We start from the raw sequence: 26,661 nt of genomic DNA on the forward strand, positions 1-26,661 counted from the left end.
GGTGAATAACCTTATGTTGCTGTAACTTCATAGCTTTGGCACTTTCAGGGCTCTTGATGATGGATACTCCCATAACATGATCTCCAGAAATTACAGTGAATTAGATAGTCAGTTGACCTTAACATTAATGAGAATATGTGCTGTATATTTTTGCAATGTGAGGTTTTATAGTTCTGATGTGGTTTTTGTTCAATCACTAAATCATGTCCGACTCTGTGACGCTATGGATTGTAGCATGCCAGGCTCCTCTGTCCTCTACCATCTCCCAGAGTTTGCTCAAATTCATGTCCATTGAATTGGTGATACTATGTAACCATCTCATCCTCTGCTGTCCCCTTCTCCTTTTGCCTTCAGTCTTTCTCAGCCTCAGGATCTTTTCCAGTGAGTTGGCTCTTCGCATCAGGTGATTGAAGTATTGGAGCTTCAGCTTCAGCATCAGTCCTTCCAATGAATATTTAGGGTTAATTTCCTATAAGATTGAGTGGTTTAATCTCCTTGCAATCCAAGGGATTCTGGAGTCTTCTCCAGCACCACAATTCAAAAGCATAAGTTCTTTGGTACTCAGTCTTCTTTATGGTCCAACTGTCACATCCCTACATGACTACTGGAAAAACCATAGCTTTGACTGTACGGACCTTTGTCGGCAAAGTAATGTCTCTGCTTTTAATATTCTGTCTACGTTTGTCGTAGCTTCTGTACACGATTAAAGTTTTTTTCACTATAGAATCCTTTTAAGGTAAAATGCCTTAGGTAAAATACCTTGGACGTGGAACAACAGACTGGTTCCAAATCGGGAAAGGAGTACATCAAGGCTGTATCTTGTCACCCTGCTTCTATACAGAGTACATCATGAGAAATGCTGGACTGGATGAAGTACAGGCTGGAATCAAGATTGCCAGGAGAAATATCAATAACCTCAGATATGCAGATGACACCACCCTTATGGCAGAAAGTGAAGAAGAACTAAAGAGCCTCTTTGATGAAAGTGAAGGAGGAGAGTGAAAAAGTTGGCTTAAAACTCAGCATTCCGAAAACTAAGATCATGGCATCTGGTCCCATCACTTCATGGCAGTTAGATGGGGAAGCAATGGAAACAGTGATAGACTGTATTTTGGGGGGCTCCCAAATCACTGCAGATGGTAACTGCAGCTATGAAATTAAAAGATGCTTGCTACTTGGAAGAAAAGTTATGACCAACCTAGATAGCATATTAAAAAGCAGAGACATTACTTTGCCAACAGAGGTCCATCTAGTCAAAGCTTTGGTTTTTCCAGTGGTCATGTATGGATGTGAGAGTTGGATTATAAAGAAAGCTGAGTGCCGAAGAATTGATGCTTTTGAACTGTGGTGTTAGAGAAGACTCTTGAGAAGTCCCCTTGGACAGCAAAGAGATCCAGCCAGTCCATCCTAAAGGAAATCAGTCCTGAATATTTATTGGAAGGACTGATGCTAAAGCTGAAACTCCAATACTTTGGCCCCCTGATGCGAAGAACTGACTCATTGGAAAAGACCCTGATGCTGGGAATGATTGAAGGAGAAGGGGATGACAGAGAATGAGATAATTGGATGGCATCACTGACTCAATGGACATGAGTTTGAGTAAGCTCTGGGAGTTGGTGATGGATAGGGAAGCCTGACATGCTGTAGTCCATGGGGTTGCAAAGAGTCAGACATGACTGAGTGACTGAACTGAACTAAACTGAAGGTAAAATACAATTACCTTCTCTTCACTGAGAGAAGGTAAAAAATAAAACTTAGAAGAATTTAATAACATATCTGGGGTTGCACAGCTGTTCAAGTGATGGAGCTGAGGTTCTTCAAATCTAACTCTAAAGGTATGGCCTTACCCACAGCGTTAGATATCTGTTCTTGAAGTGAGACCCTGGAGGAGGAGAACTGAGAGGTGTGGTGTAGTGTGTGGGACAGGATAGGTGACACTAGACTGAGAAACAGGAGACTGGGATTCTATTTTGAGATCTGTACTTGGTCAAGTAATCTAACCTTTATGGATTTAGTTCTTCGTTTACACATGGAATTAGGTCAGAAGTTATACACAGAATACTTTTTTGCTTGTGAAATCAAATAATTTCAAGGCAGTATTCAAAACAATTATGATTTATGTTCACCTGCAATCCAAATGACCATTTTCCTTTGCCCTGCATCTCTACTTAATTGTCTTGTAAATCTACATTATTGCTGAAAATAAAATATTTGAATTTAAAGCTTTAAATGTGGCATATAAGAGCATTACAGCTATAGTAAATTTGCAGAAATTAAAATTGTTTATTGGAGGTATACTTTGTATCTTTATGGACCTCATTTTTACTTTCATTGTTATCCATCCATTCATACACTCAGGTTTTTCTATCATTTTGCATCTTGGCCTAATAGAATATGACTTCCTGAACCTGACCAAGCTGACTGACCTGAATTTAGTCCACTTTTGAGACCTGTGTTGAACCCAGGTACTTGTGACCTGGAAAGACTCTTCAGTCAGACAGCCACGGGTTTAGAGTAGAGGTTAATGACTTCACATTTCTCCCGACATATAGGTGATTAGAGAACCAGAGGATAATTTTTTTGTCAGTTCTGTCATAAAGTGTAACAGTTTTTTTTCCTGAGAAAATTTGAATTTTCAAAATTACTCCTCATAATTTGAGATCATTGCAATTTGACTTATAAACATTTTTAGAGAGAAAGAACACTTGCAGCTCTTTGCCAGTAAACTGCTGATGAGACAATCTAAATTGAAACTCGTAAGAGATATCTAGAAAATGGTACAGTTGAAATAAATTTTAAAGGTCTTTCAAGAAAAAAATACTACAGTTTTGGTGTAGATATAAAAAGGAGCTTTTTTTTTTTTTTTAACTGACCAACTTTTAAAATGAGTTTTGCCTTGAATTGTTGACCTCTTTAAACAGTACCTGGATTGTCCTTTAGTTAAGTTGCCGATTGTCTGACTGCAGATCAGAAATGCTCCCCCCACTTTAAAAACTAGCTTTTCATCTTATTTTCCATAAACTTACAAAATGAAGTTTCTTAGTTTGTTGTGAATGATTGCTAAGAGTGTACAAAAAGGGCTTGAGAACTAACTTGTGAACAGTATAGATTTCCGTACTTATTTTAAACAAGTAATTTTAGAACTTTTCACTCAATTTCTGCCTCAGTAGGATTTGAAGTGACTTCACAAAATACAATTGAGAAATACAGGAGTTAAGAAAAAAGGTGATTGGTGATGATGATTAGACAATAACTAAATGAGAACCAAGATTTGCACATAATTGTGTATTATTACTATCAAGTACAATTGCTCAAAGAGTAGGTCATATGTTTGGCAGTAGGGAAACAGAAGCTTCTCATTATAACAAGTAAAAGCACGCAGTTCAGGAAAGTATGCTTTTCATGATCTTGATACCTGATATACAGTTCTAATGTTCTTGATGGTTATTTCTGTATGCTTCTTTAATGTAATCATTCTCAGTTTCTATGCAGATACCATAGTGCCAAAATAGGACTTAATATTTTAGGTATATCTATCCTTTGTAAACATTTATCTGGATTTAAAAATTATGTGGACAGTTCTTTGAGTGGATTTTTACTTACTGTGGCTGTTAAATTTTGCTGCATTTTTAATCATATTGTATACTTTCTGTTCTGCTTTTCTCAAGCTTTTTCTTTCTTGCCTTCTTTTGATTCACTTTTTTCTTCCTTCTAGTCTATCACAAGTTATACACACATATCTTTAAAAAATCTTTACTGATCTATAATTCATATACTGTATAATTCACCCATTTAAAGTGTACAATTTAATGCTACTTAATATATTCGCAGAATTGTTCAACTGTTATACAATCAAATTTTAGAATGTTTTTTAGCTCCCCCTCCCCTAAGAAGGAGATCCAACCAGTCCATTCTAAAGGAGATCAATCCTGGATGTTCATTGGAGGGACTGATGCTGAAGCTGAAACTGCAATACTTTGGCCACTTCATGCGACTAGTTGACTCACTGGAAAAGACTCTGATGCTGGGAAAGGTTGGGGGCGGGAGGAGAAGGGGACGACGGAGAATGAGATGGCTGGATGGCATCACCGACTCTGTGGACATGAGTTTGAGTGAACTCTGGGAGTTGGTGATGGACAGGGAGGCCTGGCATGCTGTGATTCATGGGGTCGCGGAGAGTCGGACACGACTGAGCGACTGAACTGAACTGAACTGAACCCCTAAGAAATCTGTAATCTCTCACTCTCCATCTTTCCTCCCATCCCCTTAAGCAGTCACTTATCTGTGTAAATTTCTTTGTTCTGAACATTTCAGATAGAGTCATCTAATATGTTGGCCTTTGTTACTGATTTTCACTTAATGTAATGTTTTCTAGATTCATTCATGTTGTAGCACGTATCAATCAATACTTCTTTTCATTACTATGTAATATTCCACTGTACCACTTTTTATGTTCCCATTTATCAGTTGATGGACGTTGAATTATTTTGACTTTTTGACTACTAATAATACCTCTGTGGATATGTTTTCATTTCTCTTCGGTATATTCCTAGGAGTGGAATTGTTAGATCATATGGTAGCTCTTATTTTTGATCTTTTGAGGAACTTCCAAACTGTTTCTTAAACAGCAGTACTATTTTACACTCCCATCAGCTTTGTATGAGAATTCCAGTTTTTCCACATGCTTGCCAACACTTATTATCTGTCATTTGGATGATAGCCATCCTAATGGGTGTGAAATGGTGTCTCATTGTGGTTTTGAATTGCACTTCCCTAAAATGTTGAACATCTTTTTTGTGTGCTTTAGTAAGACCATCTGTTTATCTTCAGAGAAATGACTTTTCAAATTTCACATCCGTTTTACATTGGGTTATTTGTATATATATTATATAATCTAATTGTGTTTCTTATATAATCTGAAGTCCCTATCAGATGTATAATTGCAAAGATTTTCTCCCATTTTATGGGCTGTTCTTTCACTTTCCTGATGGTATTATTTGTAGCAAAATTTTTAAAAATTTTATTCAGGTCCAGTTTATCTTTATTTTGTTGCTTGGGCTTTTGGTGTTGTATCTGACAGATTACTGCCTGACTTAAAGGTCATGAAGATTTATACCTATGGTTTCTTCTAAGGGTTATATAGTTTTAGCTGTTACATTTAGGCCTGCGATTCATTTTGAGCTAATACTTGTTGAAAGTATAAGATAGGAATCCAGCTTTATATTTTTTTGCTTGTGGCTGTACAGTTTTGAGCTCTCCCTATTCTTTTAGTTATTTAGAAATGATAATATGCATCTCTAACTTGACTATAATGTTAGAAATCTGTTCCACCCTTGTTTTATTCATCATAGTTGATATTTTGGTTTTCTTTGCCCTCTTTTTATGAACCCACAAGTTAGATATTGTTATGTAACCATTGGTATTCTTAGGTTTAATCACACGTTTATTTATTTTTTTAATCTTACTTGCTTTATAACTCAGGACTCATTTTTCTTTTTTAGTGAAAGAACCTTAAGGAATGTTGGTACAATTTTAGTGAGTCTCTTGGTGATCTCTGTTTTTGTTTAGCAGGATTATATATTTTGCCTTCAATCTTGGAAAATAGCTTAGTGCTGCGAATAGTTCTTGGGTGCCTATTATTTACTCTTAACTTTCTAGAGATATTTCACTGTGCTCTGGATTCCATTATTGCTATAGAGAAGTTGGCTCTCATTCTGAGACTTCTTGTATGAATAATCTGCCCTTTCTCTCCAGCACATTTCATACTGTCTGGTGTTTTGTAGTTTCCTTATGATAAGCTTTAGTTCTGTCCTGCAACTGTGTATGTGTAATGGTGAAATTGTAAACCCTGAGGAGGGCTATTTTCATATTTTATTGTAAATAATATATTTGCATAGTCTTTTCTGCCTAGCACAGTGCCTTGTACATTATACATTGCTAGAAGATTGTTTGGTTGAATATTATTGAGTTTCCTTATATAGCTCTTTTCCTACCAGAGTATAGTTAAGAATATTTTAAAAATATTTACCTAAAAATATAAGGAATGCTTAGAAATGTTCATTTGTTTAAAAAAATGGGGAGAATTAAATGTGGCTTAATTTTTTTTTTTTTTTCTCAAGATACATTATCACGGCATTAGCAGGAACAGGAAAAAGTCATGGTTGTCTATAAAACTTAATTATTGCCTTTGGGTTAGTCTTAATATTTTTATTTAAAATGTAAAATGCTATATTTTATATTGAATGAAAATATAAGCTGACAGTGATTTTGTTCAGAATTTTTGTTGTCTTTAATGTAATTCACTTGTATTATCGGGTTACATCAGTGTCCTCTTCTTCTATTTCTCCCCTATAAGCTGAAATCTGTCTGCAGTCATTAGCTTTTCTGTGCTCTCTGTGAATTCTATAAACTCTGTCCTCTGGCTTTTAAAAGGACTACCTTCTGCTGGTTTCAGATTTCACTGTTCTAACTTAGATACTGCTGGATGCCATCATAATAACTTGCCTCTGAGATTTGTGGCTACAATTAGGTAGTATAATAAAGCATATTAGGAAATGCATTGCATCTGCCTCTAATTGATTGTGTTTCATTAGGCAAAATAAATTAATTTTCGATTCATCTCTAAGAATGGTCGTTCTTTTTTCAGGTATCTGTCCTGTCAAATGTTTACTTCTTTGTTCATTGATTTATGTTGTGTGTGTGCGTATGTATGCATGTGCATATGTGTGTGGATAGAGTACACTTTAATTCTGAGTTTTCACAGAATAAATTCTGAATGTCACAGTAAATCAGTTTTAACGATGAACCTCAGATACTGTTGATGGTTGGACTTCAGATATTTAATCTTGAGATTGAAGGTTTCAGAACTGAAATCAGTCACAGGTGGAATGACATTGTACTGAATAGAGTAGCAGAATCACTTATTAAAAAGGGATGTTTCCTGGACCTTCTCTACTCTTAACTGAATGAGAATCTCTTGGAGTAGGGCTCCAGATACCAGGTAACTGTGTTTTGTGCTGAAATCTGAAAACTTTAGATGTAAGTGAGTTTTGGAGTAAATTCTGTTCTTAATGTAATGTTCTATGAACAGGGTATATTTCAGTAGCTTTTAGATTTATAGGAGTAAATACTAGTGTGATGTAGAATTGGTTGTTATCACCAAATGTTGATTTTTCTATGCAGTTTGAAAATATCGAGCTGGCAAAGGTAGACAGGAAGGTAGTTCATTTTCAGATAGAAGTAGCATCCAGGACTGGTGAGGTTTCAGCTGGTCTCAGAAGTTTCAGCTGTGGCATGGAATGTGAGACAGTCACCTCATATATAATTCATACTTTAGAAGCGGTGTTCTTTGATATTTCAGATTCTCTGAGGTGACACAGTAAAACATCTTTGCAGAAGTCTGGCCAAATGGTAAATTTATGCTCTTTTGAAAGAAATTAAAATAAGACATTGTGTAAAGTAGAATGTGAAAGTGTCCTTTCCTTTTCTCCTCTTTCTACCTGTGTTTATTAAGTTTTGAGTATATTCCTCCAGATCATTTATGTGCCCATGAATATGTGTGTACTTGTATACACAGCTTCCCTTGTAGCTCAGTCAGTAAAGAATCTGCCTGCAGTGCAGAAGACCTGGCTTCGATTTCTGGGTCATGAAGATCCCTTGCAGAAGAAAATGGTAACCCACTCCAGTATTCCTGCCTGGGAAATCCCATGGACGTAGGAGCCTGGTGGGCTATAGTCCATGGGGTTACAGGAATCAGACACGACTGAGTGACTGAACCACCACCACATATTCCTGCAGATCATTTATCTGCCCGTGGATATGTGTGCATTTATATATCACCTGTATGTTTGCATATTTTAAATATTGACGTATACATATTACCCCTCTTCTTCCAAAGGCTGTAACAGTTTCATGTTCTATTATCATAGGATATTAGCAGTCATTAATAGTTTTATGTGTATAATATGGAATGCACTTTTACTGTTTAGTGAGTTTAGCATCTTTTTAAAAAAAATAAGTATTATTTTTAAAAACATTTATTTTATTGAAATATTTTCCTGGCTTTGTACTTGGATCAGTTAGTGTTCTTAATCAGCAGAAGAAGCTGACTGGATGATTGAGAACAGGAGGAATTTATTTAAGGATGTTTTGTTAACTCAAAATTTCTGAGGAATGTTAGAGAACCAGGCTTAGGGTTAAGCTTCCAGGTAATACGCCTCAGGTGCCTCTGAGAACAGACATTCTCCTGCCCCATTGGAGGAACCGACCGATGCTGCCCAGTTGCTGCCCCTTCTCTGCCAGCACTTGGTTTGGCCACCTCTACTGTTGTCATTGGGAGGCTAATGTGTCTGCTGTTGCCAGAAATGGTAGCTCCACACAGAGCCCATTTTCTCATGTGACTCACTTCCAAACTGAAATCTGTGCAGGTGCTTCTGAATGTCTGTATCATAGTTGGAGGGTATGTTGGGAATTTAAGGTCTAAAATTTATTTTGGGAGGTTGGCTTTATAATATGGGAATTTTCTTGAGTATGAAAGGGTTCTGTAGAAGCTGGTGGGAACCTGTAATATGGTAAGTTACAGTGATATTTTGTGATACTTTTTCTCATATTCTTTCATCTGTGATATTTTCCCCCTTCCATCTCCAGGTGAATAAATTGTGTGCAGAGACCTCTTGGAATTATATTTTTAAAATAGTTTGCCTGGCTATTTTTCATCTGAATCTTCTTATGATTTCCTCAGCATTTCTTTTCTTGTTTATTTATTTAAAACAATATCAAAACTCACAAGTAATATTTAAATATATACTGAGTAAAACATTATGGAAAGACAGAGAACAAACTGTAAAAGTTACATTTCACCACACACCCCTACACTTCAAATTGCTGTCACCTTTCTGTATATCATGTGATAAAATGATAATCTTTGATTTTAGTTAGGCATATTTGATGGCGGTTTGGCATTTGATAGTAAGTCCATTGAGTGTAGAGACCCTTATTTATCCTTTGGGCTTCCATATTGACTACTACAATTGTTCCTGTGTGTGGGATAGTGTTATGTGAAGGTATGATCTACGGCAATAGCTGTGCAGTAATTTTGGAAGTAAAAATGTACAGCCTGGGAATTTAGTAAATGTGCAGAGAAAGATAGGAATGAAAGTAGACTCCAGGTGTTCTAGCTTGGGAAAATAGATCATTAAGGATGCCATTAAGGGAGACTGAGAATGTGGAAACTATTCTCCATCTGCAAATATATTGCTAGAACCTTTTCTGATTATTTTCCATTACTGAAGGAGCACCTTTACCCATATTTCTGATTTGATTTCGAGTGTGGAGAGGTACTGCAGTGTTCAGATTGGGCCTAGATTTCCACAGTTGAGGAAAGACACTAAGAGATACCATTTTTTTCTTTTTTTTATTGGAGGCTAATTATTTTACAATATTATATTGGTTGGTTTTGCCATACATTGACATGAATCCGCCCTGGGTGTACATGAGTTCCCCTTCCTGAACCCCCCTCTCACCACCCTCCTCCCCTTATCCTCCCTCTGGGTCATCCCCACATACCAGCCCCGAGCATCCCGTAACATGCATCGACCCTGAATTGACGATTCGTTTCACATATGATAATATACATGTTTCAATGCCATTCTCCCAAATCATCCCACCCTCACCCTCTCCCACAGAGTCCCAAAGACTGTTCTATACACCTGTGTCTCTTTTGCTGTCTCGTATACAGGGTTATCATTTGCATCTTTCTAAATTCCATATATATGCGTTAGTATACTGTATTGGTGCGTTTCTTTCTGTCTTACTTCACTCTGTATAATAGGCTCCAGTTTCATCTACCTCATTAGAACTGATTCAAATGTATTCTTTTTAATGGCTGAATAATACTCTATTGTGTATATGTACCAAAGCTTTCTTATCCATTCATATGCAGATGGACATCTAGGTTGCTTCCATGTCCTGGCTATTATCAACAGTGCTGCAATGAACATTGGAGTACATGTGTCTCTTTCAATTCTGGTTTCCTCGGTGTGTATGCCCAGGAGTGCGATTGCTGGATCATATGGCAGTTCTATTTCCAGTTTTTTGAGGAATCTCCACACTGTTCTCCATAGTAGCTGTACTAGTTTGCATTCCCACCAACAGTGTAAGAGGGTTCCTTTCTCTCCACATCCTCTCCAGCATTTATTGCATGTAGACTTTTGGATAGCAGCCATTCTGACTGGTGTGAAATGGAGGAGATACCATTTTTTAAGTAAAGTGAGAAGTTGTGTCTGAGGCTTCAATGATTTATCACGAATGAAACCTTTCAATGGGGAGATGGATTTTTCTTTTAAGGCATAGTACTTTGGTTAAATAGCATGAATATATATCTGTTTTCTAGTCATTTTCATCTGTAAGTAGGTTGCAAATGACCATATATTTTGTTATGTATCCATTTTTAGAAAATGTATGAAAGTAGGTTTGATTAGTTTCAGATGACTGATAATAATAGTAACAGTAATAAGTAGTAAATCATGTTGATGAAGTGCTTTTGAAAAACTTGTGCTGGGAAACCATATTCAGATTTTTGTTTTGGCATTTTACATTTTGCCTCCTTTTCTTTTTTTTGGTCTGTTAATTACAACTAACTTGGCATTCTTTTTTCTTTCCAGATCATTCAACGTCAAGTGGCACATTATCTTTTAAACCTGGTCGGTCACTGGTTACTCTTCCCACTGCCCATGTCATGCCGTCTAACTCCAGTGCTTCAGTTTCCAAACATAGGGAATCACTGACATCAGACGGCTCAAAATGGAGTATCAGCCTCATGCAAGCATTGGGAAATCATAGTAGGGGGGAGCAGGACTCTTCACTGGACATGAAGGACTTCCGGCCCCTCCGGAAATGGTCATCTTTATCCAAACTCACCGTCCCAGAGAACTGTAGCCAGGGTGGCATGGTGCACACAGAAGAATCAAGGAGAGGTTTGGAAAAGACAGGGAGAGACAAGGCATTAACAGCACAACTAAGGACCATTGGACCTAGCTGTTTACATGACAGTATGGAGATGCTTAAGCTAGAGGATAAGGAAATAAATAAAAAACGACCGTCAGCTCTGGACAGCAAATATAAATTTGAGAGCTGTAGCCAAGAGGACTTTAGAGCTTCTTCCTCCACTCTTAGGAGACAGGCCTTAGACATGACATACAGTGCCTTACCTGAAAGCAAGCCTATTATGACAAGCTCAGAGGCTTTCGAATCTCCGAAATATTTAATGCTTGGTCAGCAAGCAGTAGGTGGAGTTCCCATTCAGCCTTCTGTGAGGACGCAGATGTGGCTCACTGAGCAGTTGCGGACAAACCCCTTGGAAGGTAGAACTACAGAGGACTCTTACAGTTTAGCTCCTTGGCGGCAGCAGCAAATTGAAGAGTTTCGGCAAGAAAGGGAAACACCAATGCAGGTAAGGCTCAGAATCTAGTGTTTGCCTCCCTCCAGTGGATGCTCTGAGTACTAGCACACTTGAAGTAAGCATTTGACAATGTGTCCGTAAGCACAGATTGCTTTACTTTTCCTTTCCCCTGCACAGTAATAAGCATAAATATTATAAACTCTAGAAGTATTGTGTTGATAAACAAAACCTTAAAAATATTTGAGACTTATGGAAAACTTGAAGCTTTCTGCCTGACTTGTTTTTCTTCTCATTTGTTTTGCTGTCGTTCAGTTGCTCAGTCGTGTCCGACTTTTTGCAGCTGTATGGACTGCAGCATGCCAGGCTCCCTATTCTTCACTATAGCCCAGAGTTTGCTCAAATTCATGTCCATTGAGTCAGTGATGCTATCTAACCATCTCATCCTCTGTCACCCGCTTCTTCTTTTGCCTTCAGTCTTTCCCAGCATCAGGATATTTATAAACACAGCAAAAAAATATTCAACCTAAAGAAAATTGAAACAGAAACAAAGGAGCTGGCATGATATAATAGAAAGAACATTAAGTTGAATGAAGGCTTGGATTTTCTTTTTTTTATCATTCAGAATCTGGATGATTCTCTATCACGTAATTCTTAATATCTCTGGGCCTAAGTTTTTCTTTCTTTCCTTTTTTCCCCCCCTAAATTGACATATCACTGACATATAACATTAGTTTCAGGTATATAACATAATGATTCAATATATGTGTATGTTATAAAACGATCACCACAATAAGTCCAATTAACATCCATCACCATACTTAGCTACGGAATTTTTTCCCTTGTTATAAGATCTACTCTTAGTAACTTTCAAATATGCAATACAGTATTATTAGCTGTAGTCACTATACTGTACGTTATATCCCTGTGATTTATTTATAACTGAGGGTTTGTACCTTTTGATCGCCTTCATCCATTTTACTCACCCTCCAGCCTGTGCCACTGGCGGCCATCAGTTTGTTCTCTTTATGAGAGTGTAATTTTTTTGTTTGCTTTTTTAAAAAAACATAATTTGTCTTTCTCTGTGTGACTAATTTCACTTGGCATATTGCTGTCAGGATCCATTCATGTTGCCACAAATGGCAAGATTTCCTTCTATGTGAATATTCTTGTGTGTGTGTGTGTGTGTGTGAATATTCTTGTGTGTGTGTGAATATTCTTGTGTGTGGTGGGGGAGAGAGACAGAGCACGTTTTCTTTTTTCATTCATCTGTTGATGGATACTTAGATTGCTTTCATGTCTTGGCTGTTGTTGTAAAACTGAACATAAGGTTGCATATATATCTTTTCAAGTTTGTATTTTCGTTTTCTTCAGATAAATACCCAGAGGTGGAGTTACTGGATCATAGGGTAGCTCTCTTTAATTTTTTTGAGGAACCGCCGTACTGTTTTCCATAGTGGCTGTGCTAGTTTACTTTCCCACCAACATGTATAAGGTTTCTTTTTTGTCTGCATTCTTACCAACACTTGTTATTTCTTGTCTTTCTGATAATAGCCATTCTAATAAGTATGAGGTGATAGCTCATTGTGATTTTGATTTGACTGTCCCTGGTGATTAGTGGTGCTGAGTACCTTCTTATATATTTGTTCGCTGTATGTATGTTTCTTCACAGCTTCTGCCATCTATAAAATGAGAAGGTGGAAATAAAGTCATTGATAAAGCTTTGGCAGTGGTTGGTATGTATTCAGGTTTATAAAACAGATGCGCTTTTTGAAAAAATTGGGTTTCAAGATTTTTTAATCATTTTAAGGAAAGTACTGTATGATTTACATGAAAAGAAAAGTGTGTATTTCTTAATGTCACATGTAAATGTGTGAGTTTCTTGATCTGAAAATGTCTTCTGTTCCTTGGTAATTGTCTGCAGCTCATTTTAACTGGGAAACCAATTGTGTATAGAATTTTTCATAAATCTTGTCATCCATTTTTTTTATTACCGGAGTTTTCTGAAACAAAGTGATTTCATCAAAAATTGCAAAATTTCCCTGGAGTAAAAACTTAAAATTACTAATAAAAAATAATGAAGATTAAAGGAATATATTCTATGAAAGAATAAGGAAATCACTTATCTAGTAACATCACACATCTGAGTGCAGCACCAAAATATACACATAACCTAACGTGCTCCATTCACAGGAGAGCCCTTAACACCTCCTCTGCGCTTTCTTTACTTTTATTTTGAACATAGTTCTTATCATCTTGATTATATATATTTAAACTGCATAAACCAAACAGGTATCATGATGTGTGAATTACAAATCATAAAAGAACAGTTTAACCAGATTTATTGTGATTTATCTGTTCAAGCAGTTGAAAGATAGGAAACCTAATTTATCAAATACTGTCATATTTTAGTTCTCAAGTGCTTGTGGTTATAGGAAAACAGGGATTGGGTAGTTGTTTCTCCAGCTGGTGTCTTTACACAGAACTGATCTAGGATGGTTGGGGGAGGGGACTGAATGTTTTGCTCCAACCTGAAGTAGGTGCCATAGAGTGGTAACTGAGAAGATTGAGTGAATTTCAAAGAATAAGTGCTAATTTCACTCCTTCCACTCTGTTGGGAGGATCCTCTTCGGTAATCAAAGTTTTCCCCAACCTTGAAGCAATGCAGAGAAAGGGTAGGGAGCTTGGAGGTGCTTTGTGGAGCAAACTTATTTTTAAATATTCTTGGCGCATAGTAGAGGAAGAAGGCAAAAGGGACAAAATTTGCATGTGCTTGCAGAGTCCTACTTTTTGATTAACCTTCTTTGGGATCGTCTCTTTATAGTGCTTTTAAGTTTCATAGTAGAAAAGTGAAACCAGGTAAAGAAAACCTAGATACTTTAATTGAAATGTTTGACAACTTCTCTTCTAATTCTCCTGGACTACTACAGAAAAAAAAAATTCTTAAATACCTTCTCCTTGGAGCTTCCAGATATCTTTTGAAATTCTCATCTTTCTTGTTTCTTGGGTCTCTTTAAAACATTGACTTCTTTTTAGTCTAATTTTTGTATAAAGGAAAGAGCCTGAATAATAATTATCCCATTGATAAATTGTGAGAACGTGATTTTCAATGACAACTGTTTGTCACTGTGAAGAAAAAACAAAACAAAACATTTTACAGCTAAGAAAAGGGATTTGGCTGGGAGTCACAATCTAACATCACCATAAATTTATGTAGAACTTTTGTAGCTGTCAGAATGTTTTATCTCATTTGATGCTCAGAGCCTCCTTCCTCCTTTTACTCCCTCAAAACATTAGTATTGCGACGTGGAAGTGTTTCTCTTCTTAGAACTCAGTCCTGAATATTTACTGAGCCAGCCTCACAGTCTTATTTGCAGGGTGTTCCTTGTTTCTCATAGTTCCTTACTAAATTAGCTAGAATACAGGTGTGTAGAACTCTGAAGCATTTCCCCTTGTGAGTGAAGAGAAACTTCTGTGTCCTTAGGATATAGGTCTCCATGTACAATGTCCACCGTAGTCTTTGATTCTTTCCTCTGCTCTACATTAGGGGCTCTCTTCCCACCTTCGCCTAAAGCTGCTTAACCCTACAAAAACTGTGACATAAGAGGCAAACAAACAGCAGACTCTTTGTCTTCTCTGGAAAGACTGTGTCCCTTTCTAAGCCCCTTTTGCATTTCTTTTTTGAAGGTGGGGAGAGGGGTGGGAAGGAAATGGAGGATGCATATTTCTACACACAACACGATCCATTGACTCCCTATAAGCTCACAGTGGATCTTCCAGATAGAAGTGAAGGAGTGGTCTCTTTATTGACAAAGTAGCTCTTCTCTTCTCATATTCTGTAGGATGTTTCTGAGTTCTGGTTTGCAGTCATTATAAAGAAGAAGATAAAATTTTGTGCTTGTTTTAAACAAGGAGGGGCTTGATCATCCAGGATACTGACACCTAATGATTTCAACATATTTTACTGGAAGATTTCTCCTGTGTAAATGAAAAATATAAATATTTAGTAGAATGACTTAAATGACTTGGTTTTTGTCTTAACATGACATAAGAATGGTTTATTTTTAATGTGAGAACATTTTGTGTATTCTATTACATTCTCTGAAAAGAAAGTTTTCTCATTTTTATTTTTTTTTGCACCATGTTTTTTCATTTTTTTTTACTCTTTAAGATAATTTTATGTAACTGTATTGAAAGATGTGAATACTGCGACACTCTCAACAGATAGACTGACATTATGACATTCACTAGGTAACTAAAATGCATAATTGATTTTTGTTATACATGTTTTAATGAATAAAATTATTAATGTGTTTGACTTTTTCCAAGCTGTCATCTTTTCTATATAGTATTGGCATATAATCTTTAAACATTTTAAAGTGTGCTGTTCCTTAGAAGAGCTAATTATTTTGAAATTTTATTGTTTTCTCACTATGCCAGAAGACTCAAAAATAATCAAAGGATAAATATTTTCTAGCTAGTAGGAAATTCATTGTTTTATGTATGTCTGCCCTCTTGTGTCTCTACTAGGAAATCTTGATCTTATTTGGGGAAAGTTACTGAAAACAGCTTACAGAATCAAAGCTCCTTATAGATAGATTGTTTTATGGTCATATCAATCATGAGCAATTTCACTGAGTTCAAGAAGGTTCATTTTAATGTAGGTGATTTGAATTAAATAAACATTTTGAACCAAATACTATAAAAGGCAACATTAAACATTTAAAAAATAGTTCTGTTTTGGTTCCCTGTAAAGTAAGGTTAGAATTTATTCTTTTTTTTTTAACCAATCCATTTTTTAATTCTTAAATTCTTGACATTACAGAACTAAACTGAAATTTATTAACATTCCACTCTTACATTTCTTATTGACAAACAGAAATAAAATTCATGAGCCAAAAACCCAAAACAAAACTAAAAACAGGGAAAAGCTTATAAAACTAAATATGGATCCCAGCATTAACAGCTGAACAGAGAATGTGATTTTTAAATTCTTAGTGGATGATAAAGTTATGGAGAAACTGAACACTTACAAATTATTTAAAACCTGGAATCACTGACCAGAAATTACACAGTTGGATCATGGGAAAACAGCAGAAAGGGTTATGAGAGAACCTACACTGTTCTAGCTGCACCCCATGCCCTTCTCAGAAGAAAGCCTGGCATTGATTAGATATTGGGCCAGACTAATACTGGCAGCAGAACCAGTGATAGTAACCTGCCTACCAGAAGAGCCTTCCACTAGGTTGGCAATTTTGATCTGGGCCCCGGACATCTGGCGGATCTCATTAATGTTGGCCCGATTATGTAGAATCTATTCTACAGTAGAAAGTATTTGAGCATTTGGTATATAAGTTTTTAAAATACATAATTCATTGTATCTTACTCTTTACAGATTATGATAAACAGAATAAATAAGTTCCATTTTAAGAATGAGTATTTATTTTACAATATAATCTGGGTTACAGTATTCTGTAATGCTTAAGTATAAGGTTTTAATTTCTATTAAAGGCAGAATGAAACAAAACAATTCTTATTTCTGTTTGACTTTGGAAAAGCTCCATAACCTCACAGTTTATGATTTAAAGTTGATGTTTGTAATGAACAACATAATGAAAAGGCTAGAACCTATTATTTCAAAATTTCCACTTGTTTTTAGGATCATTGCAGCTAATTAATTATAGAACTTGGTTACTTTTTGCCTGGGTAATTATTGACACCAGTGAAGTGAATGCGTTAATTACTTCTTGTTTATAAGCTTTTCTGGTTGTTATTACGGATAGCCGATCCATAGATGAGACTTCACTTAAGAAATCTCTCTCTCAGTATGAAACCTCTGTTCTCAGATATCAGTGAACCAACATTGCTCCCCTTTCCATCTCCAGTACCTCTCAGGGATTTAAAAAAACGGTAATATTTCTTTCACTGTTTTGTTAGTAGCATTTGTGTCACAAGCCATAGTTAAGATTGACTTTTCCAATTTTTTTTTTTTACCATATTTTGGCAAATTTTATAGTAAATTACATCTTCTTTGTCTACTCCTTTAATAATTACTATATTGGTAGTATGTCTTTAACTGTAGTTAAAATTGTTGAATTATGTAATATAGGTATAAACTGTTTTAGACTTAATTTTAAACTAAGTCAATGTACCAAATTTTGGTGAATATATTTTTCAAACCAGTTTTTTCTTTTGTTTTATGAGTTGTTTGAAGATATTTTTAAATGACCAGTTTTTACTTCTGTTGTTCTATGAGTAGTTGGAAGATATTTTTAAATGAAGAGAAACTTGAAATGTATTCAGCAAGAAAATCATTGTGGATTAGTGTTGCTGGTTAGTGTAGTAGAGTGGACTACCACATAGGTGTTTACAACCTGGTTGATAGATCAAGGAAAATAGCTGTACCCTATCATGAACAGTAGTGGGATAAAAATTTTACTTTAAAATTTTAAGAATTTGTTGATTTTGGAGAGAGTTAAAATTTTTATTTCCTAATGCTTGAAGTAATATTTTTTCTTTTATTCTTTTGCTTACCTACAATGAGTGTGAGATTAAAATAGAAGACAGCCTGTAAAATCATTCTAATCTTAAAATTTTATGATTCCAGTAGCAAATTATGTGCTCTAACTCAGGTAATTAGCTATAGTGCTTTAAATGAAGATTAGGTTCTATTCTATTAGTGTATTAGTAATTATGCCTAATCACACTGTCAGATGTTAAATTAACCAACAGTTCTTGTCTATTGATCATAAAGTCCTGGTGAGAACAGATTTATGGTTCACCTGCACATATTAAAATTCTTTAATTCTTTGAGAAAATTAGTTGTTTTATTTATCTAAGGGTATGGTCTTGCTTGTTTTTACTCAATTCTCATAAACTTAAAATATTAGGGTGTTGTAGAAAAAGTATAATTTCTGTTTTAGAGTGTAGGGTCTGGTAGAGTTACTATGGAGACTTCTGTATGATGATAAACAAGGTAGCAGATATGAGGGCTATTTCAAATGATATTTCATTTGAATGATTATTTTGATATACTTGGTGAGGACCTGAAAAATACTCAATAAATCATCCAAGAGGCTTTTACAGTACAATATAAATTATATTTATCCCAAAGAGTGAAGCTGATGCTTTATATGAAGTGAACTTATTAGCAGTGCAGTTTCAAAACTAAACTCCTAGTTCATCCTTAGAAAAGATTTGGGATAGAAACTTAAGGTCTGTTTAGAAAATTAGCAGTTACATTATGCACACTTACATTATAGTCACTTTAAAGTTAATTTTTTAAAATAAAGCCCTTCTTATGTTTACAACATCCAGCAGGTGAGTACGTTTGCTAACAATTTGCTCTTTCCAAATCTTGACCTTTTCCCAAAGAAATTCTTCTACTTAGGAAGTGGTCTCTTATATAGTATTGTTTCCCCTTCTTCATGGGATGACAGATTTTAAGCTGATGGTGGTAAGTGGCAGCACTGGAGATTGCAGCAGAACTTCAGAGAAGCATCACGATGATGCAGATCAGCAAGAGACATATTAAGATGAGACAGAAATTGATAAATAGGTTCTGGAGATTTTGACGTGCTTGTTGAGGCATTTCAATGGTTGAAGCTCTTCTTATAGCAGAGCGAGTGAGGTACTGGACTTTATCCATGGTACCAGGAAGGCAGGGAGCCTGGAGTTTCAAACGCTCAAGAGAAAGATAAAAAGCTGCCAGCCAAGTGCGTCTTCTTTTAGGTAGCCTGGAATGTAAAAGTAGTAAATGGTTTAGGATCATAGGTGTGACCTATCCTCTGAACAGGTAAAACACTGTTTTGTGTTAATCCCTCTTCCTCAACCTAATTACAAATTAGTATTTGTATTTGTCAATAGTCTGTGTGTGTTGCTCAGTCTCTGTCTCTTTTGGTGATGATACCATGATATCTTATATTTCGGGTACAGTAACTTCAATCTTGGCCGCCTTCTCTCAAAATGACTGGAAGTATAGTTTGGTTAGGATGCAGCTTGTCTTGGGCGGTTCCCTTGGGCCAAAGTTCTTACGTGTTATTTCATGAAGACTATTTTCTCTGTGAGCACAGTTGTTCTGAGCATCAGTGTATAAATAGCTCCAGAGCAAACTTTATAAAAGGAAATGCATGCAATAAATTATTCTACAGATGTTGACTTCACTCCAAAATAAAATAGTTCAATGAGAAGTGTTTTACCGGAACTATAGATTCAAATGTTTCTCATTTGTTTTGACGATTTTATAGCTTTGTAAAATATACTATTTTAAGTAGCATTTTAACAGGATGATATTAAGTACTAAAGATTGTCAGACTCAGAAGGCATAGTATTAAAATTATCATTCTGTCTCTGTCTACCACACATAGTTGCCATTTGCAAAGGAACTGTACTTAAGAACAGTGTTTGCATTTGCTTTCCTTCAGAGTTCCCATAAGCTGTTTTGCCTAATTAATTAATTATTTGCTGCCTGATCAATTACCTGTGCTGATTAACAAAACAAAACTTAAAACAGTACATCATTGTAGAAAATTAGGTATAGTCAGTAGATTAAAAATTAACTTACAGTTAAGTGCCCAGAGGTAATAGTTATTAACATTTGGCAATATTTATTGTCAATCAGGATACTTCTATGTAAATTTTGAAATAAGAAAAATTAGAAATGAAATTTTTAAAATAGTCCTAATTAACTGCCAGAGATAATAACTGTTCACATTTCTTGATGCAGCTCTGCTGATCAAGATATTATTGCCTTAGCCCAGCTGCCTGATTTCATTTTCTCCCTTGTGGCTGTACATCTCATGAAGACCCGTCTCAGCCTTCAGCTCTGTTTTGCAGGAGAGACTAGTGCTGAGGACAGTAGAGGAAAGAACTGAAAGAATGAGAAAGGATCTTTAGGCCTGATCTTTAGATTAGGTTAGAACTCATTTACTGTTGCGAAGACAGCAGGTGATATACAGTGGTTGGTTGTATTCTGTATAGTTTCAGCACTTCAGCCTGGCTCTATTGGCTGAAGACCCTGTGGTCTCCTTCATAGTACTAGCCTGTAGTAAGGAGATCCAAATAAAGAAATAAAGGGTTTTTCTTTTGTTCTTTAAGAAAAAAGTTATTTAAATTCTTTCAGCTTATATTTGCTTATTATCGATGTAGTGGGTTTCTACTGTTGGGTAATTGTGGAGAAGATTATTACTTTTTTATATGAACTTGACTAGTCTCTTTATATAACAGTACAACGTAGAAGACTGTAAAGAATTAGCATTGGTAGTTCCTGTCTGAACTTAATTTTTATGAAGTTTTAGGACTTAAATGGCGTACAAGCCCTGAATTTTAAAGTTATTATGAGGTATAATATGGAAAAGGAAGAGCAAGCCAGTTCATCATGAAGTCACTCCCCTCCCCTGACACTGATGATTGGTACTTTAGTCACATGAAACGTGTCACCTTTCCATAAATACTTCATTCCCTTTTATGATTGTCTTTTGCACATGTTTTTCTGGCTCTGCCTGGAATGTCTCCCCTCCCCCTGCCTCTACCTTTGATTCTTTGCCAGGCAAACTTCAGTTAATCCTTAAAGTCCAGTTTAAATATCATTTCCTAATGAAACCTTCCATTACTCATTAAGGCAGAATTGGTTATCACCTCTGTTGGGTTTTAGTAGGACTCTAGTGCTACTTGTATCAAGATGTGGCTAGCAGGCTGTGCTATAATGTTGATTTGCATGCCTATGCCCCCTGCTAGACTTCCTGTTCATAAAAATTCACGGGCTTATTTTGTATTCTAGTGCTTAAGTGCAAAATGAGTACTATTTGAATAAATCAGTGAAGCTGAACAGTGATTTATTATGATTTACTTTAATATTTTTAGAAAATTATTAAAGATAAAAGATAGTGCTTTGATTAACAGATGAACCATTTAGGTCATAGAATTTGATAAACATTATCTCCAATATTCTTCTCAAGTCTCTTTACAGATGAGGAAACTGAGACTTAGAATATTTATTTTAGAAATTAAAACTTAAATAAACTATTGTTAGTGACTAACAGAATTAACCTGAACTGAGCTTTGTACAAGTGAGTATTTGGTGTTTGTGAAATACAAAGAGGTTTGTCCTAAAGAGATGAGCTATCCGATGATGAATTAATAACGGATAGACTTAAAAGAGATCTCATAATACTTCAGCCAACTATTGTCAGAAAAGTTCCTGGAGACAAATTGAGTATAAAGGAGACAACCAAAAATACTGTCTTGTCTCTTGTCAAACTTAGAAATATGTTATAATTCTAACTAGTCACTTTATAGCCTTGTGCTAAAACCAAAACAAATCCTGTTTACATGCTGAAATGTTAAGCTTTGTGCGTGCAGTATTTTGGGCCCAGTTCTATTTGACAGTGGTACGGTCTGAAATGTGTTGAGTCCTAATTCTGCTGAACTTCCAAAATCTATATGATAGTAATTAAGCCAGAATTTGTCCCTACCAGATGAGGCTTCCGGTTGTAAGTTGAGAATTGAAAAGCTGTGTGTGGGAACAGCACAGTCCTATTTTTAAAGCCGTCTATGACCTTCACTCCATCATAATTTATGGCATGGTTGTCAGGTGTTTTTTTCTTTTTCTTCCTCCGTGCACACAATCATCCTGGGAGTTTAGAATTCCTGCAGTCTTTTTTTTTTTTTCCTTCCCTTTCTTAGAGCCAAGCTGTCAATACAGCAGTATTTGGTGGAAGAAAGAGAACAAACTACAACTCTACTCCTTCAGCAGATACCGTGTGTCATGTTAGGCAACATTTTGGGTGAAAGATATACCTTGTCAGCTTCTGCAGCAGTTCTCACTTTGTAGTGAGTTCTATTTCTTAAGGTAACATCAGATGCATTCTTGTGCAAAAGGTACCTTAATAGACCTTTGAAAACTTTTTGGTGTCTGCATTAGGTTTTGATACTTTGATGTTATAAATGCTGAACAGTAATTCCCACCTGTAATTTAAGCACTTCAGTGCTTTGCAGAATTTACTAAACTTCAGATTTTTTCAGTACTCCCTCTGCTGAAACCATGAATTCTTTATATTCTTTGTGATATTCAGAATTTTGCCTCCCTTTACTTTTTGTCTGCTTGTTTATGCTTTTAGTGAAATAAACATGGGGATAGTTTGTGAGTAACTTCAAGTAATACATATCTAAGACTATAGTCTGATAGATAATTTTTTGAAAAATTTTTCCCGTTAAATTGATTCAGAAGATTAGAATTCTCTATAGGTTTGAGTTACAGGATTTGTCTGTATTAGGATTATTGGAGGGTTTTATTTTTCCCCTACTCTGCAGTCATTTTTGCACATAATCCAGAAGCGATTGTGTATGCATCTTTATTGTTGAATTAAATCAGACCAGTTCATCTTTAGGTTTGTCATCAATCTGTTGGCATCCACAAGTTCACTTTGGTTGGATCTCTTTCCTTTTGAGATTGCCTAGTGCTAATAAACTTGGAAGTTGTATTATAAGTTATTTTGTAACAGCAACTTCCCAGAACTTTGTTGGTCCACACTGGCTATTTGAAAGAATCTTCAAACTGCTTCTGCCTGGTTATGAAAATAATTGTGTAAACATAAAAATCAACATATCCTCAACCCTTAGATTGATCTCCTAACAAATGTTTCCCTTGTTTCAAAGCCCTGCCTTTAGGGAACTTCATTAAACAGCAGCATAGAGATTTTTCTCTTTGAAATTGGTAGATTGCCGTTGCCAATCTGTAGGCTTGTCTTTAGTATCTGTTTGTTATGTTAAAATTAATTTATTTGCAGTTAAAATACTCTTTAACCTTCAGATTAATCTTTGGGGGAAAAGCATGTGGGGAGGAAGTTTTAAGGAAAATGAATGCCAGTTAAATGTACCCCCACTAATGAGGAAGTTGGTCACCTCTCTCCACCCTTTTTTGGAAAAACCTGTAGGTGACATGCATTATACAAAGCGCTAGAGGTCCTCAGTTGACTGCAAGTATCCTGGGATGGAGCTGTGCACCCAGGCCTCATTTTGCTGTGTTTATTTGGTGCTACGTGCTTCGGAATTATGTAGGGTGAGAACACTGATGGACTATTTCTGAAAACGTTCAGAAAGATACATACTATCTCATTTAGGTCATTGTAATTTAGAAGCATCACTTACTTGATTTCTAACCTTTAGATTTTCTTCTTTGCTGGTATGATCTGTGTTAATTCACACTTTTAGATGAAAATGATTTTTCATAGTATAAATAAAGCAAGATTCCTCTGTTCAAGCACTGCAGAACAAATAGGCTTGAATATTTTAAATGGTATGATGTGAGGAGGTCAAAAATGAAACTGAGGAAAGCTGAAGTATGGAACTGGAATAAAATATGTGAGTGTGATTTCTGTTTATGCAAATATTCTTCTATCTCTACTTGATTAAGAAACAATATCAATATGTATGTAACCAAATGCAATTTGGGGGAAAGTTTTGAGGAGAAATTAACCTGCATTTTTGATATCAAAGCTAAATAGATTAAAGACATGAGTATTTTAGCAATGAAACAAAAAGAAACTTTGATTGTGCATGTTACTGTTCTTTAAGGTCTGAGCAGTTGTTTTGAATTTTGTCTTCCAAGATGTTTCACTTAGTAATTGAGGACATCTATAAGTATTATATCCCTGGCTTTTAAAATGATCAGGAGAATATTATAAAGGCGATTAAGGACATCATGCCTCAGACATAATAAATTTAACTTTAAATGAAATGGAGTGGTTTTAAATTAAAATAGAAGTTGTATCCCCTAACTTTGCCTTTTCGAGTGCCATATACTATTTGAGGACTTTCAGTTCATTATGTTTTGCCAGTGTCGTGATTTATTTTTAAGCCGTTGATCAGTGGATGAGATGTGTGCGTGGTGTAGAGTCTTAAAATCTTGGCTTGTGCCAAGGCGCCACCATTTCCTAGCTCTCTGACCTTGGGCAATTCACCTTTTTGCATCTGTTTCCTAAACTGTAAAACAGAGATGGAGTGTCAAACATTTGGGAATTAAGAGGATCAAATGAAATATTTGTGGATGGTACATTTAGAAAATTGTTAAGAAGGAAGTTTTAATTAACTGTTTCTAGGATTGGTAAGAAATATACAGTATAACTTAGATACTCTAATTATTACTTAAAACTTTAATACATTACATAATATTTTACTAGTATATTAAAATTCTTTGGGGGAACTATTTTGTTCATTCAAATATTCTTCTATCTGCAATTAGTTAGTGAGATTAAGAAATAATATGTAACCAAATGCAACTTTTCTGGAACATTATTTTCCTTTATGTCCACTGGAATAATTAAAATAATTTTGATGTTTGAGTTTTAGGAAATGATAGTGACATGACTCTGCTTAGCTAAGCAGAGTACTCTAGCTCTTACATGTGTTTTTAAAACTCAGTTTTTCACACTTTAAACATATTTCACATTTCTTCTACTTTATTTCATCAAACTTTTTTTTAGCACTTAGTTTTAAACTGCATGAAACAAAGACAGTATTTAGATTTCACCTTATGAAAGAGATGAACTAGTTAGGACATAATGTTTGAGACCATGTTTGAAATTTGGGTAACAGTCACTATGTAATTTCTGTTAATCTGGACACATGAAGGATAACTTTAATAGAATCTCTGCTCTTTCTAGAAATTATCAACTTTGTGGAGCAATTATGTAATGTGAAATTCTAGTACTGTAAGAGAACTCATGAACATCTCATTTGAAGTGTGAGAATGTAATTTGATGGATATTTGAGTAAAAATGTACAAATCTGCTCAAGTAAAACACCTCCACTGAGTGACTCTTGTGTAATATCAAAGGAAAAATATTTTATGAATATAAGGATACTTAGAGGCACTTGACAGAAATGAGAAAGGCATGCTTTTAGATGCCTTAAGGAAAGCTGCTTATGGAATTATACCAAGTTCTTACCTCTTAAAAGCAGTAGAGTTAACATTTGTCTTAAGAACTTAGAATTCTAGAATTAAATTTTATTTTGACATATATAAAAATTAATGAAATAAAATCAATGTAGTATCCTTTATGCCCTGACTAGAAGTTACGAATGAAAACACATTTTGTATATTAAATTAAGTATCTAGAATGGAAAAGAATATAAGCAGAAGTTATAAAATTTATGATGGAATCTCCATTCCTGTACATTTTTTTTCATACTCCTCCCCACCTTCTAAATTTCACAGAGGAAACACTGGAGGACAGTAACTTAATAAAAATATATTCATTAATAGGCAGAATAAACATTCATTTTATCAAATTCACTCAAATGAGATTCTTAGGAATATTTGTACTACCAAAATAACAAGCATACGACAATCATTTTAAAAATAAATTAATGTTCTGTAACTTTAGAATTTTACATATTTTTGACGAGTGTTTTGAAATGTCCAAAGTTTTAGTTTATGATTTAATATTGAATTTAATATAAATAAATCAATTGAAAGCTTTTTTAAAAAATAGAAGTAGACTAGATTTTGCAAAAGTAGTTTGTGATATATTTCTTAAACTCTACTTTGTTAATATTCACTATAAAGAATCAGAATAATATTGGAGTAGTCATGCCAGTAATGTGCATTTTGTACAGTCACACAACTGTTCATAGTATTCTGGATGTAAGTAGACAGTCCAGTCCCACCCTGCTTCTCAGTAGAGTTAACACATAGCAAAACGAAACCATTATTTTTGCATAGAGAAATCAAATCACCACTAGCACCAAACATGGTAACATAATTGAAAGATTTTAATTGGCAGAAATTTACTTTTGAACAGCAAAATAAAAGTGAAAGTTAAAATGACAAACCAATAACCAAGATCAAAGATGAATGCTACCTTTATGATTTCTAAGTTGTTTTATTCTTACTGTCACTGATTAAACATTTATTTAGAAATTAAGCTTTATGTCAGTCAGACATTTTATTTTTTAAATTTGAACTGAAATTCATAAAATATGATTAACTCTTTTTTAAAAGTTCAGTAAGTTTGCGTTAAAGAAAGTGCCATAATCGGTTTCATCTGTTTCTTACCTTGGCTGTTGTGATGGTAGCAGTATAGAGTACTGTGGTCACATGAAGTGTTAGCCGACGTTTAGCTGGAAAGTTTTCTGACTGTTACCAGAGTTATGGGAACAATTGAAGTAGGTGGAGGAGAAAAAGTGTTCTAGGGAGGTCTTATGATGTCACACAGGAATTCTGAAGTTATGATTGGTTAGCCATAGTCTTATCACAGCCAAACATT

At 35.2% G+C, this 26,661-nt stretch overlaps 2 protein-coding genes across 8 annotated transcripts in view; one reads left to right on the top strand and one right to left on the bottom strand.

Moving 5' to 3' along the window:
• Nucleotides 1–26,661, top strand: part of CEP85L (centrosomal protein 85L) — a 209,058-nt gene that overhangs the window by 106,084 nt on the left and 76,313 nt on the right. For 5 of the 6 annotated variants that reach the window (XM_088840583.1, XM_088840584.1, XM_055433469.2 and 2 more), the window contains one exon: nucleotides 10,662–11,449. In XM_088840583.1, the coding sequence (XP_088696709.1) occupies nucleotides 10,736–11,449 (714 nt within the window). In that variant the 5' untranslated portion in view covers nucleotides 10,662–10,735. Of the gene's footprint in view, nucleotides 1–841; nucleotides 11,450–26,661 lie in introns of all 6 variants that reach the window. The other variant, XM_055433471.2, reaches the window with a different exon arrangement.
• On the bottom strand, nucleotides 11,447–26,584 carry PLN (phospholamban). Of its 2 annotated transcripts, XR_016038398.1 has the most exons (3): nucleotides 26,451–26,584; nucleotides 18,651–19,131; nucleotides 11,447–15,373 (listed from the first exon to the last, which is right to left on the bottom strand). XR_016038398.1 is itself a non-coding variant. In XM_088840586.1 (2 exons), the coding sequence occupies exon 2, from the start codon at nucleotides 19,041–19,043 to the stop codon at nucleotides 18,885–18,887; it is 159 nt and encodes a 52-aa protein (XP_088696712.1). In that variant the 5' UTR covers nucleotides 19,044–19,131; nucleotides 26,451–26,584; the 3' UTR covers nucleotides 16,163–18,884. The 2 variants fall into 2 exon arrangements, 1 of the variants encoding a protein (XP_088696712.1); XM_088840586.1 differs by lacking the exon at nucleotides 11,447–15,373 and having other exon boundaries at nucleotides 16,163–19,131.

Source organism: Moschus berezovskii, chromosome 10 (assembly GCF_049115385.1).
Source record: "Moschus berezovskii isolate FMDL1 chromosome 10, NW_MosBer_1.0, whole genome shotgun sequence".
NCBI lineage: Eukaryota > Metazoa > Chordata > Mammalia > Artiodactyla > Moschidae > Moschus > Moschus berezovskii.